Source organism: Schistocerca americana, chromosome 8 (assembly GCF_021461395.2).
Source record: "Schistocerca americana isolate TAMUIC-IGC-003095 chromosome 8, iqSchAmer2.1, whole genome shotgun sequence".
Classification (NCBI taxonomy): Eukaryota; Metazoa; Arthropoda; class Insecta; order Orthoptera; family Acrididae; genus Schistocerca; species Schistocerca americana.
In genome coordinates, this window is record NC_060126.1 from 124,621,248 (window position 1) to 124,639,166 (window position 17,919).

General features: G+C 38.7%; 1 protein-coding gene across 1 annotated transcript in view; it reads right to left on the minus strand.

Moving 5' to 3' along the window:
* The window catches only part of LOC124545263 (microprocessor complex subunit DGCR8), a 239,163-nt gene that overhangs the window by 120,002 nt on the left and 101,242 nt on the right, over positions 1–17,919 (minus strand). The window contains exons 4-5 of the mRNA XM_047124142.1: positions 9,672–9,814; positions 6,387–6,510 (exon numbers count right to left, since the gene is read on the minus strand). Coding sequence (XP_046980098.1) covers positions 6,387–6,510; positions 9,672–9,814 — 267 coding nt within the window. The remainder of the gene's footprint in view (positions 1–6,386; positions 6,511–9,671; positions 9,815–17,919) is intronic.

The following is a 17,919-nucleotide window of genomic DNA, read 5'->3' on the forward strand; positions in this document are numbered from 1 at the left end:
TGGCCCTCACAACATATTCTCCAGAGTGCCCACATTGCTACTGGCACAACTATCACTCACCTGTCTTTTGATTTTACGCCTATATGTAACACACAACCCATGACTAGTCAGGTAACATTGCAGTGCACCCAATTGGTGAAGAAATGTAATTCATATTCTCTTCCTGATGTTGGAGAGAAATTCAAACATACTCCTGCCTGTGTCTGAAGTGTGCCACTCATTCTGCCACAGTTGTAAAATGTGAGTTTTTCCTGCTGGTTTCAGTTTCAAGAATATTTCCTACTTCCAACTGATCACTTTCCATTAACCAATACAGGTTTCCTCTTTTATTGTTTTCTAAGTCCAGTGGGCGTATTGTTCAAATTACCAACAACCCACCCTTCAGGGCCGTACAATAGCTGCTATTCATCTTAGCAGAAACCTTGTTCCATCCTTCTCAGTATTGAAACTAGCTTCACAAGCTGTAACCTGTCGGCTCATATGCTCACTCTGTATCATACAACTGGCACTAATATATACTGGTGGTATGCTCTCATTGTTTTCAAGGAAGTTGAAATTGTCTATTTGTGATTCTTACAATTTTAGCATTGTAGTTTTATCTTTCCAGCTTGTCTCCTCTATATGATGTGTGAAATTAGAACATTCATCTGTGTATACCCATAGATACATCATTACTACACATACACTAATCATTAAATCATTTAATTATATTTTAGAATTTCTTAGTAGGGTCCCTTTCAACAGGAAGTATGTAGTTTTGTGAGGTGATGGTGACAATTTAGCATTTCAACAACACCATCCCTCAAGTTTACGGAGAGCTGCATTACACCTGTCTTCTGTAATTCTTTCAACTCATCTCTTACAAAGAACAGCACATCATCTGCAAATGCTACCAGTCCACTTATGTTACCACTGCCATGTAACTTCTGTAGCATAGGCTCCAATGCTACATCCCAACCCCCTGGACCACAAACAGATTCCTGCAGGCAGCCTTTCAAGATGGCCTTTGTCCTTTGCTATCTTGAGCATCTTAAAGATACTTGTCTCCCACAGCAATAGCATCTCAGGTAATTGTACAGCACTTCTGAACATTTTAACTTCATAAGACAACCAAAGAAGCATGGCAACCATAGAATCAAAAGTGTCACTGCTATCAGTCACAACTGCTAACATAAAAATTTTTAGTGGCGTGTTTTACAGAACACATGTATGAATAGAAAGTGCCCTCGGTAACCATATGAATGTCCATTAACACAAAATATGCCAGACAGAAAAATTAAAGATTTTACATAAGGCTCCAAATAACTATCCTCTAAATATACTGGAAGAAAACTGGAATGTTTGTTCACAGCAATATTTTAACACCTATGCTGCATGCAGTCCTCATATAGTCATCATCATGTTTTAAAATTCCTATTTATATAATATTTATATAATAAATTTCACAATGTAACTATTAGATGTTTGTACACTGGAAGAAAAAATAATGTTACGCTATCTCTTATATGATAATATACACTACTGGCCATTAAAATTGCTACACCACAAAGATGACGTGCTACAGACACAAAATTTAACAGACAGGAAGAAGATGCTGGGATATGCAAATGATTAGCTTTTCAGAGCATTCACACAAGGTTGGAGCCGGTGGCGACACCTACAACGTGCTGACATGAGGAAAGTTTCCAACCGACTTCTCATACACAAACAGCAGTTGACCGGCGTTGCCTGATGAAACGTTGTTGTGAGGCCTCATGTAAGGAGGAGAAATTCGTACCATCACATTTCTGACTTTGATAAAGGTCGGATTGTAGCCTATCGCAATTGTGGTTTATAATATCGTGACATTGCTGCTCGTGTCGGTCGAGATCCAATGACTGTTAGCAGAATATGGAATCGGTGGGTTCAGGAGGGTAACACGGAATGCCATGCTGGATCCCAACAGTCTCGTACCACCAGCAGTCCAGATGACAGGCATCTTATCTGCATGGCTGTAACGGATCATGCAGCCACGTCTTGATCCCTGAGTCAACAGATGGGGACATTTGCAAGACCATCTGCATGAATAGTTCAACGATGTTTGCAGCAGCATGGACTATCAGCTCAGAGACCATGGCTGCAGTTACCCTTGACGCTGCTCAGAGACAGGAGTGCCTGTGAAGGTGTACTCAACTACGAACCTGGGTGCACGAATGGCAAAACATCATTTTTCCGGATGAATCCAGGTTCTGTTTACAGCATCATGATGGTCGCATCCGTGTTTGGCGACATCGCGGTGAACGCACATTGGAACATGTATTCATCATCGCCATACTGACATATCACCCGGCGTGATGGTAAGGGGGGCCATTGGTTACACGTCTCGGTCACCTCTTGTTTTCACTGACGGCACTTTGAACAGTGGACGTTACATTTCAAATGTGTTACCACCCGTGGCTCTACCCTTCATTCGATCCCTGCGAAACCCTACATTTCAGCAGGATAATGCACGACCGCATGTTGCAGGTCCTGTACGGGCATTTCTGGAAACAGAAAATGTTCGACTGCTGCCCTGGCCAGCACATTCTCCAGATCTCTCACCAATTGAAAACGTCTGGTCGATGTTGGCCGAGCAACTGGCTTGTCACAATACGCCAGTCACTACTCTTGATGAACTGTGGTATCGTGTTTAAGCTGCATGGGTAGCTGTACCTGTACACGCCATCCAAGCTCTGTTTAACTCAATGCCCAGGCGTATCAAGGCCATTATTATGGCCAGAGGTGGTTGTTCTGGGTACCGATTTCTCAAGATCTATGCACCCAAATTGCGTGAAAATGTAATCACATGCCAATTCTAGTATAATATATTTGTCCAATGAATACCCGTTTATCACCTGCATTTCTTCTTGGTGTATCAATTTTAATAGCCAGTAGTGTATCATATGTTAAAGTAGTTCCATTGTTACGCTACTACATAGTACTTTTTTTGTTTATTTTATATACATAAAATGACTGTGAGCCTAATTCTAAAATTTTTAGTTGTGATGCCAAGGCTGCCTCACTAAATGGGAGCACTAATCCATGATACATTTGTTCATGGAAATCAGACAGTACACTGTCTAAACTGATATATGTTTAATGTGGTATGTTTCATTTCTTTTATACACTGCCTGCAACATTAATGTGAGCGCCTGTCAAAGCCTGAATAATCACATTTTGCTGCATGGACCATTGTGAGATGTGCAGAAAGAAAGGTAATGAGGTTCTACAAGATACCGACAGGGACGTGGAGCCATGTCACTCTAGTGTCGTGACCAATTGCACTATGTTTCTCAGCTGAGGATCCACGGTGTGAACAGCATCATCAAGGTGATCCCACAAATTCTTGATTGGGCTTAAATACTGGAATTTTGGTGGCCAGAGGAATATGGTAAACTCACCCTGTTGCTCTTCAAACCATGCATGTCCACTGCAAGCTCTGACACAGTGCACTGTCCTGCTGATAAATGCCATTGTGCCCAAGAGAAACAAACTGCATGTAAAGGTGGACAGAGTCCCCAAGGGTAGAAGTATACTTGTGTTGATGCCTTCCAAAAAGATGAGATCACCCAGGGAATGCCACAAAAGCATTCCCAGCAACAATGCTCCCTCCTCCGGCCTGGACCATTCCAATGATTGTTGCTGTGTGTTTGCTTTCAAACATTTCACACTGATGGAGCATAAAACATGATTCAACTGAAAAGGCCATCTGTCACAATTCTGTCCAAATTCCAGCCTTTGTAACCAATGAAAAGCAGCCAACATACGCGCATGAACCAGGAACCAGCAGTGTTCACATAACTGTCATTAAGGAGACACTGTTGTTAGCCCCTTGCTTCATCTGAGTGGTCAGTTGCTCAATAGTTGCAGATTTATTTGCATGTACACGCCTCCACATCTGTTGTTCACCCCTGTTATCTATGGCCTATGGTCACCAGTGTTGCCTCGGTGATGGTTTTGGGTAGCGCCATTTTGCCATGTTTGATGTATGAGGGTGGTCTGATAAGTCTGGTAAAAAAGTGAGAAAAAAGGTTTGTTCCATAAACAACTCTTGTTTATTCTCAACATAGTCTTCTTTAAGAGATATACACTTGATCCAGTGATTCTCCAGCTTTTTCATCCCACCTGAAAACTAGGTTCTGTCAAACTCTACAAAATATATGTTGACTGCACAATCACTCTCTCACTTGAGGAAAATGTCTTCCCACCAAGCAAAGTTTCTAGTCAGAGAACAAGAGGAAGTTAGTTGGGGTTACATCTAGTGAAGATTTACACTCTGCAGTGCAGTGTGCACTAATATGAAACTGGCATATTAAAACTGTTTGCCGGACCGAGACTCGAACTCGGGACCTATGCCTTTTGCGGGCAAGTGCTCTACCATCTGAGCTACCCAAGCACGACTCACGCCCCATCCTCACAGCTTTTCTTCCGCCAGTACCTCATCTCCTACTTTCTAAACTTCACAGAGATTAGTGAAAATCTCATTCTGGAAACAAACCCCAGGCTGTGGCTAAGCCATGTCTCCACAATATCCTTTCTTCCAGGAGTGCTAGTTCTGCAAGGTTCGCAGGAGAGCTTCTGTGAAGTTTGGAAAGTAGGAGACGAGGTACTGGTGGAAGTAAAACTGAAGTAAAACTGTGAGGACGGGGCGTGAGTCGTGCTTGGGTAGCTCAGATGGTAGAGCACTTGCCCGCAAAAGGCAAAGGTCCCGAGTTCGATACTCGGTCCGGCACACAGTTTTAATCTCCCAGGAAGTTTCAGTGAGATGGTTATCACAACAAGAAAGAATGATATAGGAACAACTGGAGTAACAATTGGTGGGGAACGATCGAGGAGACTGGAGAGTTTCAAGTACCTAGGAAGCCTGATACAGGAAGAAGGAAAAAATGAAAGAGAAATAAACGAGAGGGGGAGAAAAGCAGAAGGATTTTGGAAGAGTGTCAGAAGCCTGATATGGAGCAAGGATGTACACCAATTCAGTAAAAAGGTTATGTACCGGTCATACTATGTCCCGATCCTGACACATACATCAGAAACCTGGGTTATGAAAGGAAGAGAGAAAAGCAAAGTACAAGCTAGTCAGATGAAATTCTTGAGAAACAGTGACAAAGATAGACACATTAAGAAAAGACAGGATCAGAGAGTTAATGAAGGTGGAACCATTACAGGAGGAGATAGAGAAATCAAGGCTGAGATGGTACGGACACGTTAAGAGAATGGAGGAGAAGAGGATACCCAGGAGGATACACGAAATGAAACTGGAAGGAAAGAGACCACGAGGAAGACTGAGAGACAGATGGCTAAAAGGAGTAGAGGAATGCATCCAGAAGAAAGGAAAAAACTAGACCAAGGCGAAGACGGAGAGATGGTGGCAAGACAGAAGGCGATGGAGAGACCTACGTTCCAGACAGACCCGGCCAGAGGCTGGAAACTGTCAAAGATGATGATGATGATGTCACTGGGTCAACACAGGAACACATATGGGTTATGTGATGTGGAGCTCCATGTTCAACATTGGCCTTTGAACAGTGTGTTCCAAAACACTTGTGCCTGCACCATCATTGTACTCTATCGTCAGATCTGCCACAGATCGCTGTCTATCCTGGAATACACAGCAGGGGACCCTCTCACCTCTACATTTTGTGATGGGACATGGTTGCCCAATACCAAATGGCCTATTCATTATTTCACAAGCCTCCAAACACTCAACCACTTTTTAAAGGTGCTCACAACAGCAGTACGCCAACAGGTGCCAAGCTTCACCATTCCAAAGATTCTTATTTCCAAGCAGCAGGACCATAACAATGTGTCCTTTGTCAAAACCACTTATATCAATGGATTTCTGCATTTGCGGCCCGTATCTTCGCTATAATAGTGCCCATTTGTCTCTTTTCCACTTACATTTTTTCCTTACTGTGTCACGTGCCCACAACACAACCAGGAGGCATACGTCATGGTGGGCTGTGGTTTTGGCTCATCAGAATTCGATGCTGGTGAATGAAGTACTATTTGATCAAAAGTTGGCAGTCACTAAACTCTAGACACCCTATGACTTTTGGGTTTCACAAAACCAGAACAACTGAGGTGATCACACACGGAAAAATTATTTCCAAACTGATTTAATTATTCCATAAATTGTATGAAAACAAATCACTGTACAGAGGAAGCATGAAGCAACAGACAAGCACATAAAAAGTTATGAATCTTATCTTCTACATACTAAATCCATTAAAAAAAACTAAAACTGGAATTTTTATATAGATTGAGTGGTACTTCGTAAAACTATTTTCCATCTGAATGGATAAAACAGACCTAAACATTTCTAGGACAGGAACCATTATTTTACTTTTCAGATTTAGTTAACATACCCAGTTGTGTTGCATCAGCTTTTTCTGACTGATTTCCGGAGCTTCTTTCAGTAGCTGCATTCTTTGCTTCCAGCGCACGGCGATACTGCAGGCATGGTATAGCACTCAGTGGAATCTCATGTTTCTGTGTGAAAAATAAAACAGGACAGCTATCAGATTAACAATCTGAAACTATTTTTGTTGTTGTTATAATTATATTCTCACTACTTACACAAGTTATGGTTAAAAAATTTATTGCAGGTATCTGCTGAGTTTTATGTACAGTAGGAAGTTATAGAGAAAAGAACATTTTGCACGAATATGATCTCTGAGGCAGAAATACAGATTTCACATAATGTACAGTTTTAAATCCATCCACAAGTCTTAATAAAGCAGCTGACTTTAACCAGTCACTTAAATGGTTCAATAGACTTAATCACAAACAAGGATCTTCAGGGATGTAGAACAAATCAAGGTATAAATTAAAGGAGTGGAATAACGTCTTTCACTATACTGTCAATTGATAACCCTTAAACTATTATGGATATTCTGTTTGCCTACACTGGGGCAGAGGATGGGGGGAGGGGGGGGTATCTACATCCCACACAAATACAGAAATAAGAGGCCCATTTGGAATACACATTCTCAATGGTGACGTTGCAGTAGTATTAATTTCTTATGACTAAATTATCAGCTGGCTAAAATGCATACAGCAGTTGCCAATTTTCATGTCATTCCTGTTTTTATCTCATTAAAGAACTCATATCTGAGTAGATTGTCCCAGTCTGAGCTCTAGGCAAGGAGGCAAAATATACATGAAACGTATTTTTGGACTTTTTTTTTGCACTTTAAAAACTGCACATCATTTGCAACCGATTTTTATTATTTTGAACATATACCATTATGAACTAAATTTTCTTGGAGGTGACTGAAAGAATGCCAAGATGATAAAGGAGACCTCTGCAAGATATATTCTTATAGATTGCTCTCTTTTTCTAAATAGGTACTTAAGTGAATTTAACTGTCCTACTTCAGGAAAGCACGTAAAAGTAAGTTAACACACTTGTCTTCATGTCAATACAATGACAAATACTGCCACGTTTAAAACATGCTTGATTGGTTTGTTAGTTGACTCTATATATAAACCATAGCAATAGCAAGGCATTTTCCATAAGTGCACTACTTCATGCCCATCCTTAAAAAATTCTAAATTGTCACTGAATTATATTAACAATATAATTTTCAAAGATGTACGGATGTGTAATTCAAGTCCATAGCTTGAAAATACATTTTACGACACTCTTAGAAATATCAAGGCACTTTCAATAACATGTACTACCACTTTATAACAATTAAAAAGAAGTTTGAAAAATGCAAATTTCAGTCATTGTTGTTGATTTTTACTGTCAAAATACTTTTCAAAGGGATATTGATGTGTAATTAAGGCCATGATCATGGAAATACTGAATAAGACACTCATTGGGGAAAGTTACACCTACTACTGAGACTTCCATTTTTGGTAAAGTTTAAGGGAAGAATTTAAAACTTGTATGAATCTGGTAGAATTCATTAAAACAATAAATATGTGTCTAAAATTTTAAAATATAAAGTAACTGCCTAGATTCCAATGTTTTCAAAAGGTGGGCATATAGCACACCGCCTCCGCCCCCCCCCCTCCCCCTACTCAGTTCTATTGGTATTGCAAGGGTTTACTTGCTGTCCAATTGGGCATCTACTAACTTTACACTTATTGTTAAATTCAGTGTATGGCCATTAATGTCTCTTTTTAATATCAGTGCAATGTCCCAGCACAATTCAACTGTACTGCACCACATATAGCCTTCTGGCAGCTGTCTCACCACAAAACAAATGCAATACTCCATGTCCACGGCCAGTAAACATAACCATATTTCCTGGCTGACTTACGGAAAGCATTGCATAATACTGCAGCACCAATGTCACTCCAGGTGCCACCACATGTAAGGACCTAATTCCTAAGTTGGTTATGTGCTTCCGGGAAACTGTCCATGTATGCCTCCACTGGGCATCTATTTAATCGGCCAACCAGTCGTTCTGTGAGTTCCTAGCAGCCAAATTAGCAGCACCACCACTCACAGCCCAGGAGGACTTCGCCAGCAGTACACTCCCGAGTCTCCTTGCCATTGCCTGCCACAGACCACAGTATTGGGAGTCCACTACCTCACACTCCATGAGCCACTACTCCGTCACTGCACAGCCACCGCTCATACCGTGACCACAGACTCGCTGGACACTGCCTACTTTACATCCTCTAACTGCTCAGTTATCATTGGGTGCTGCCATTACTCACCAAGGACCCCTGCCTTGTGGGATTAGGCAGTTAGGGACACCATGAGACAATCCTACTTCAGCAATTAAAACCAGACTGACTAAACCTTCTTACTGGTGAATACGGTGTAACCTAATTTCTTGTTTAGAAGTGACTCTTTCTTCTCTATTACTTATGTCCATGGTAACTGAATTAATAAACAGTTGTTCCTCATCATCGGCAAACATTTATTCGTAAGAAATAATTTAATATGCACTACTTTCCATGAGATTGTTGGTACTGTACAGTTTGGGCTTTTGATTAAAATGCTTGTGTTGCTGGCAAATTTACAATATTGTAAAATCTTTGGATAGTCACATATATGTGTGACAACAACAGAAGAGAATTCTTGAATATTCCATTTTCAATTCTGTGTTTGGTTTTATTCCTCTGGTGCAGTTTTCCAAAGTGATCGTTTTCTGTTACGAAAGGCGCTATGTAGCAAGGATTATGTCATTAATATTATGAAAATTTAGTCTCCCCAGCAGAAGTTTATCGTCAATGCCCCTGACTGCTTCAACAAGATTATAAATTTTTCACATTAACATGTGCCAGGAATTCAACTGTCAGCTCACAAAGTATTTTTCTGTTTAGGCCCAGAAGAAGGGAAGGAAAATTTGGATTTAACATCCCATCAATGACAAGATCATTAGAGACGAAACATGATCTCGAATTCACAAAGGGTGGGGAAGGAAATAGGCCATGTCCTTTTCAAAGAAAGCATCCCAGCATTTGTGATTTAGACAAACCACAGAAAACTTAGTATAGGATGGATGGACTGGGTTGCCCAGAGAGAGAGAGAGAGAGAGAGAGAGAGAGAGAGAGAGAGAGAGAGAGAGAGAGATCTTTTTTTAGAAGAGTCTTCAAGTGTTAAAACACCATTACACTGTAGGTAATGTGACATGATCTGCATAGTATCTGCACGACACAGGATATTTGACAAAGTAGTTTGAACCCACCCTTGCACTTCCAGGTCCAAGGAAGTATGGTTTGGCAAGTGTACATACACGTGTTTGTTTATGCAGGAAAACAGGCATACCACTATTGTGATTCACTTGAACCCAACCATCAGGCAGCATCTCAAAATGATTATGATCCAGTTCTGAAAAATAATAAAGTATGTATTTTACATGATCACACAACAAATCTCAAAAACAGTAGTTGAAATACATCAGTAACTTTAAATTACAATTTTCATTTATTATGTGGCAATTTAAATCACATTTATGAAAATTCTGAAGAACAAAGAAATTATTGAATTTGTGCAGGATAGTAGAAAAATTCAAGATTATAAATCACTGGACTAAAATTCAGATAAAAAATAAGGGCAGTGATGTTTCAATTAAGTAAAAATTCAGCAAATTTTAAAATAATTTATCACCCTAAAAACTGATGGAACTTAGATAACAAAATACTCTCCAGAGAAGAGTTTTATTTAATTTAAGCTACACATAATTATGATTCAATTCAATTCAATTTTTATTATCACATAACATGCCTTATACAATCAAAGATTGTGACATAGGTGACTTGTCAGTTTTTACACTATATATAACAATACTAAAAATAGACAATAAACTAATAATATACATGGTGTAACATCTTCAAAGAGGTATTTTAATTACAATTATAATGCATTGTTACCATTCATGAAATCTTCTACACTATAGTAATATTTATCTTTCAGATATTTTTCCAGGTCTCTTTTGGTGCCTTTTATATTTGGGTCATCCATATCTTTCCATATTTTATTTACAAATTTCATGCCCATATAGTATGGGGTTTTTTCATGTGATTTTAAACGGTGGGTAGGTAACATGTAGCTCGTTCTATGTCTTGTATCATATTGATGCAAGAAGAAGTTGCCCTCAAAAAGTTGTGGGTTTCTTTTCGTGAAAGTGAGAGTTTCATAGATGTATATGCTTGGAATGCTCATTAGATCCAGTTTTACAAATAAAGGATTGCAGTGTTGCTTTGGTTTTGCTCCCACCATTGCTCGGATGATTCTTTTTTGTAGTCTAAAAGCTCTAAGTAAATTTGTTTTTTCAGACCACAAGAAAATTATACTATACCTGATGACTGAAACAAAATATGCATTATATACAGTTTTTCTTATAGCTAAATCAGTAATACTATACAAGATATTCATAATATATACAAGGCTATTTAGTCGACCCAGTATGTTGTCCACATGGCAACTCCATAACAGGTTTTTATTGACTAACACGCCAAGTAATTTGACACAGTCTGCAGTCTCTAATTTTTTGTCCACATACCTTATTTCACTTATAGACTGTGCAGATTGTTTTGTGGTAAATACCTCCAGAAAACAACTTAACTGCAGGTGACACTAACGTGTTCAACATTTTATTTTCAATACTTGCACCATTTATTTAAATGATTGAGACAGAAGTGTTCTATTCACATTTTCACAAACACTTACAATGATAAAATTTCAAAAACTCACTGGCAGAAAGAAAAGAATTCAAAAACGTCTTAGTTTTTATGAGCTGTAGACAAATCAGCTGCAACAAATCTACGGATTCATTACTTTGTAATACAATGTTCCGTATTCCTTCTTGTATTGTGGGTGGTTATGATTTACTGGTTCACTTTCTGACAGTAGCCCCAACTATCTGAAGCTGAAGAATGACATTATAATTCAATGTTTGGAAAAATATCTGAAAATGGAACGTGTACACAAAGTTATAATTGTGTTGCAGTCTGATTCAAATAGGAAGCCCTGCCTTTCATGGGTAGTGAACATCTGATTACTTAATTGGTGGTGTACTACAGTGGCAGGTACCTGGGTGAAAATCTTTATCTGAAACAATGTTTAACAGCTTTCAACATTCAATGTTAATGTAATCAGGTGCAGGAAATGAAGGTCAATAATAAGTCTGTTTGTGCAGAGTTTATTTAAATATGTTGTAACTTACACTCATTGGCAGATGATAATGTACACAGAGTATTTATATATAAAGAAGAGTTGAAAAATGGAAGTTAAACAAAACAAGAAAAAACCGCATTGCCACCATATGACAACATTCACACAACAACATTAATTATCAGTGTTACAAAAAGTAAATTACAAGCTTTAAGTACGTCCAGCAAGGCTCTAAATTTTTCAAATTTTATTTTACCTAGTTGCTTCATCAGAAAATCAGTTTGCTGCTCATTTGTGCTAATGGGGTACTTTAGACAACATTCTTAGCAAACACTTTCTCCCTAACAAATACGATTTTGACATCTGTATGATGGAACTGTGGGTTCTTACAAAGGCTTATTACTGGCACATTACCTTCAGAAAAGGCAACAGCTCTTTGACTGCCAGAAAGACTATATAATACACATTACTTAGTCAACAGGCTTCACTAGTTGCCATACTTAAGGCTACAAATTCTGATTCTGTTGACAGAGACATAGTGGGCTGCTGCTTAGATGCCCATCAAACACTACAACCCAAAACTTTGAAAAGTGGACTTTCTATCTACTCTGTCACTAGCCCAATCAGCACCAACATAACCAATTATAGGACAGGTAACATTTTGATCGCTAGTGAGAAACAGACTCAGTTTTAGGGTTCCCTTAAGATAAAACAATATATGTACTAAAGCATTCCATAAATTCAGACATGCACATGATTGAACCCTGCTTAGAATACTTATTGCTACACAAATATCTGGTCTGGAACCTAACATGGCACACATCAATGACCGTATTAATTTTAAACAACTTATTATCAATGTTACAATATTATGAAAAGGATAGTTACTACTCACCACATAGCAGAGATGCTGAGTCACAGATAGGCACAACAAAAAGACTGTCAAAAAGTTAGCTTAGTGTACATCTTTCTTTCTCTTCTTTCCTGTGTTTCACTTGTCATTTTTTTGTCATGCCTATATGCAACTCAACATCTCTGCTATATGGTGAGTGACTATCCTTTTCATAATATTGTCATAATCCATCCTGGATTTTCGATTGTCTGATTTACCCTCAACGTTTTCATTTTCAGATTTTTCTCTTTTTAACACACTGTGATCAAAATTTTCCTCCATGGGAATTGAAACAGAATTACTGTACACTGAAATATATTAAAAACCTTTAATACTTTTACTAGATAGGTACTTTGACAAATAATAGTAGTATTCCCCCTTAAATTTTGAACTACACGGTGGTCCTTTGATAGTGACCGGGCCAAATATCTCACAAAATTAGCACCAAATGAAAAAACTACAAAGAACGAAACTCGTCCAGCTTGAAGGGGGAAACCAGATGGCACTATGGTTGGCCTGCTAGATGGCACTGCCATAGGTCAAACAGATATCAACTGTGTTTTTTTAAATAGGAACCCCCATTTTTTATTACATATTCATGTAGTACATAAAGAAATATGAATGCTTTAGTTGGACCACTTATTTTGCTTTGTGATAGATGGAGCCGTAATAGTCACAAACGTATAAGTATGTGGTATCATGTAACATTCCACCAGTGCAGACGGTATTTGTTCGTGATACGTTACCCGTGTTAAAATGGACCATTTACCAACTGCGAAAAAGTTCGATATCGTGTTGATGTATGGCTATTGTGATCAAAATGCCCAACGGGAGTGTGCTATGCATGCTGCTCGGTATCCTTGACGACATCATCCAAGTGTCCAGACCATTCGCCGGATAGTTACCTTATTTAAGGAAACGAGAAGTGTTCAGCCACATGTGAAATGTCAACCACGACCTGCAACAAATGATGATGCCACGTAGGTGTTTTAGCTGCTGTCGCGGCTAATCTGCACATCAGTAGCAGACAAATTGCGCGAGAATCGGGAATCTCAAAAACGTCAGTGTTGAGAATGCTACATCAACATCGATTGCACCCGTACCATATTTCTATACACCAGGAATTGCATGTCGTGTACAGTTCTGCCACTGGGCACAAGAGAAATTATGGGACGATGACAGATTTTTTGCACGCGTTCTATTTAGCGACGAAGCGTCATTCACCAACAACAGTAACGTAAACTGGCATAATATGCACTACTGGGCAACGGAAAATCCACGATGGCTGCGACAAGTGGAACATCAGCGACCTTGGTGGGTTACTGTATGGCGCAGCATTATGGGAGGAAGGATAATTGGACCCCATTTTATCGATAGCAATCTAAATGGTGCAATGTATGCTCATTTTCTACGTAATGTTCTACAGATATTACTACAAGATATTTCACTGCATGACAGAATGGTGATGTACTTCCAACATGATGGATGTCTGGCACATAGCTCACGTGTGGTTGAAGCGGTACTGAATAGCATATTTCATGATAGGTGGATTGGCCATCGATGCATCATACCATGGCCCGCACATTCACCGGATCTGACGTCCCCGGATTTCTTTCTATGGGGAAAGTTGAAGGACATTTGTTAATGTGATCCACTGACAACGCCTGACAACATGCGCCAGCGCATTGTCAATGCATGTGCGAACATTACGAAAGGCAAACTACTCGCAGTTGAGAGGATTGTCATTACATGTATTGCCAAACGCATTGAGGTTGACGGACATCATTTTGTGCATTTATTGCATTAATGTGGTATTTACAGGTAGTCACGCTGTAACAGCATGCGTTCTCAGATATGATAAGTTCACAAAGGTACATGTATCACATTGGAACAACCAAAATAAAATAATCAAACATACCTACGTTCTGTATTTTAATTTAAAAAACCTATCTGTTACCAACTGTTAGTCTAAAGTTGTGAGCCATATGTTTGTGACTATTACAGCACCATCTATCACAAAGCGAAAAAAGTGGTCCAACTAAAACATTCATATTTCTCTACATACTACATGAATATGTAATAAAAAATAGGGGTTCCTATTTAAAAAAAAACACAGTTGATATACGTTTGTCCTATGGCAGTGCCATCTAGCGGGCCAACCATAGTGCCATGTGGTTTCCCCCTTCAAGCTAGACAAGTTTCGTTCTTTGTAGTTTTTTCGTTTGACACTTATTTCGTGAGATATTTGGCCCGGTCACGATCAATGGACCACCCTGTATATTCATTCCCAAATAGTTCCTAATCAGACCTAAATCCTTCTTTTAAAAGTTATCACTTCATAACAGCTTTAATTTGTTAGTTTAACTCTGGAAAGTTGAAGCTACCATATCATCAATGTAAATAAGTATGTTTTATGGCTATTTCCTGTCATTATACACCAGAAATACTCAAAATCACTCCTTACAAATCCTAAGCCAGGTATTGCTGTGTGAAATTTAACATTCCAATTTTTGGTAAGTTCTCTAAACCATACACAGCCTTTCTAAATTTACAAACTTTATCTTTCATTCATTCATTTTATTGCAACATCCAGTAGGTGATTTAACATAAAACTCTTCAACTATTTCTCCACAGAAAAGAGCACTACAAGCATCCAGTTGATAGATGGGAAAGTTATTCTCAATGCATAATAATAATAATAATAATAATCTCAATGTAGTTAATTTTTTTACTGTATATGTCTGAATAAGTCAATATTTGTTGGAGATGTTTACCTGCAATACAAGCTTTGTAAGAAACAACATTATGTTTCCTATCTCTTTCCTGCCCAAAAGCCAACTTTGTGTCAATAACATTACTATCATTGAGCTTACATACATAATAGCATGTATTACTTTCTTCCAGGGCTTGCAGCTCTCTTGCTACGGCATCTTTGCAATTTTCAGTATCACTACAAGACACCACCATTCACTGCTGTCTACAGGCCCAAGTCATAATCCTCTAAGTAATTTGGGCATCAAATATTCCTCTTGGGTCTCTTCACTGTCGTCTCTCCTCACCCTCATTTTACTCTGCATCCTGACACGAATCTTCTCTGTTTTCTCTCTCTTTACTGATTTCTTGTTCTTCTCTAATCTGACTTCTCTTTCTTCCACAACCTGAATCCTCATTTGTACCGATTTCTGACACACTGATTCTGAAATTTTATCTATGATCTCTTCGTCATAACAAATACTATCTACTTCTACTATACGGGCACCAGTCTTCTTCTTTCCTGCAGATACTGCTGGCAGCAACAAAACTACTTCTTGATGCACATCAGTTTTCTTTGCAGAATTTTCTTTATGGAATGTATAAATATTCTGTACTCTTCATATCATTATCATAACCCATAAATAAATCTATCTTGTTTTGGGGTCTAGTACCAATCTGTTTTCTTTGGGTACAAGGACAGCCACGTGAACCACCAAATATTATCAAATATTCTAAGGGCAATTCTCTGCCATAAAAGGCTTCAAATGGTGTTTTACCACTGACAGAACTTGGACCAGTTTGACTTAGTACATAACCCACCATATTAACTGCTTCAGCACAGAAATGTTTGGGCAGTCCTGAAATAATTGAATGCACAGCTTCAACCAAGGTGTGCATTTCCTTTTCAGCTCTTCCATTTTGCTGTGATGTGTACATGGTGCTTCTTTGTTGAGTTACGCCCTTTTTACTCAAAAAGTACCTAAATCAGTATAGTCCATTATCATTCCTAATGAGTTTAATTTTCAGGTCATGTTCTCTTTCAATTTTTACAATGAAATTCTGTATCAAACCTCTAACTTCATGCTTCTGTTTCATAAAGAATACTTTGCAATAACCTCAGCAGTCATCCTTCAAAAGAAAAAAATTTCTCACTCCTCCAAGTGAATGCATCTCCATATATCTGCAAGTATCTGCATGAAGCAGTACAAGTGGGGCACTAGCTCTTGACAAACTGACAGGGAATGACAAGCAATGTTGTTTACCTGCCAAACACACATCACAATGGTCAAAGTCATCAACAAAGTCCACTCCTTTATGTGACAATGTTCTGATGGCACAATTTTTTATGCTTAACACTCAAGTTTTCAACACATTTAGACGAATTTACCAAACCACTATCAGTATTGATCAATGAAGAGTCACTAGTGCCATTACTGTCAACCATAGTGTGTGTTTTATCTGCACATGTCAAAGTAAACACTGACAGCTCTGATTGTGTTTCATTTAGAAAAAACAACACATGACACACATTGAAACATTTGGATAGTGTACAAATGTCACTTTTACTTTTCAAGAATTCACATTGTTCCTTGTCTGACACTAAAATACATATCCTTTTCCAATACAGTTCCTAATGACAACAGATTGAATATAATTTCAGGCACAAAATACACTCCACTACGTACGGTTTTGATCATTTTAACCCCATCCTAAGCAGACAATTATACAGTACCACGCCCAATCACATCAAGAAGTTTACAGTTACAGTAACTTTCATCAAGCTTCACACACTGTCCACATTCTTATCAATTCTCTCTTATTGCACATATGCTTGCTAGCACCTGCATCCATGCCAGTAACCTTGTAGCTCAGTTCCTTGACTCATAAATGCATTTACATCCCAAGCCTTTTTGCTTTCCTTGGACTTCAACAACCCACAATCTGATATCAAATTACCTCTTTTCTTACAATAATTGCAGTTTCTAGTTTCTGTCTTCACTTTATTTTTACAGTCCTTTGGAAAATGGCCTTCCATACCACAAGCAAACAGGTAATTTCTACTGTCTGCTTACATTGGCCAAAGTTACTGCCGGCTGATGAGACTGTTTCTCTCTTTCTCAATGACCAATCTTGAAGTTAACTCCTTAAGTGTTTGCTTCTCAAAGGGAATGGCCTCCCATGCTGAATGGAAATGTTTATATCTCTCTGGCAATGATATCAGCACCTTGGTTGTTGTCATTTTCTCTGATAGTGTTTCACCCATTTGCTTCAATTTAGTGTTGATTTCTTGTATCTTTGACATAACCTTAACCACCAAACCGTCACCAAATTGGATCATGAAAAATTTGTGGTGAAGTAGGTCAGTGTTCACTGCAGGATGTTTCTCATACATGGTCTTCAGTCTAGTCCACATACCAGATGATATGATACATGAAAGTAGGTGAGTGGTGTTACATCCATCCACATCACAATAAGTTCCTGTGCTTTTGCGTTCTTTTCCAGCCATGTGTTTTCCTCATTTTCTTTCTCCTTCAGACGCTTAATAGCTATGCCTATGCCAATGACAATATCCAAAAAGCCTTTTACTCTTAATATTGCTTCCATCTGGAACTTCTACTATGACCAATTGTCCCCTCCAAACAATTTCAAGCAGTGACGCATTGACTGTTCCACT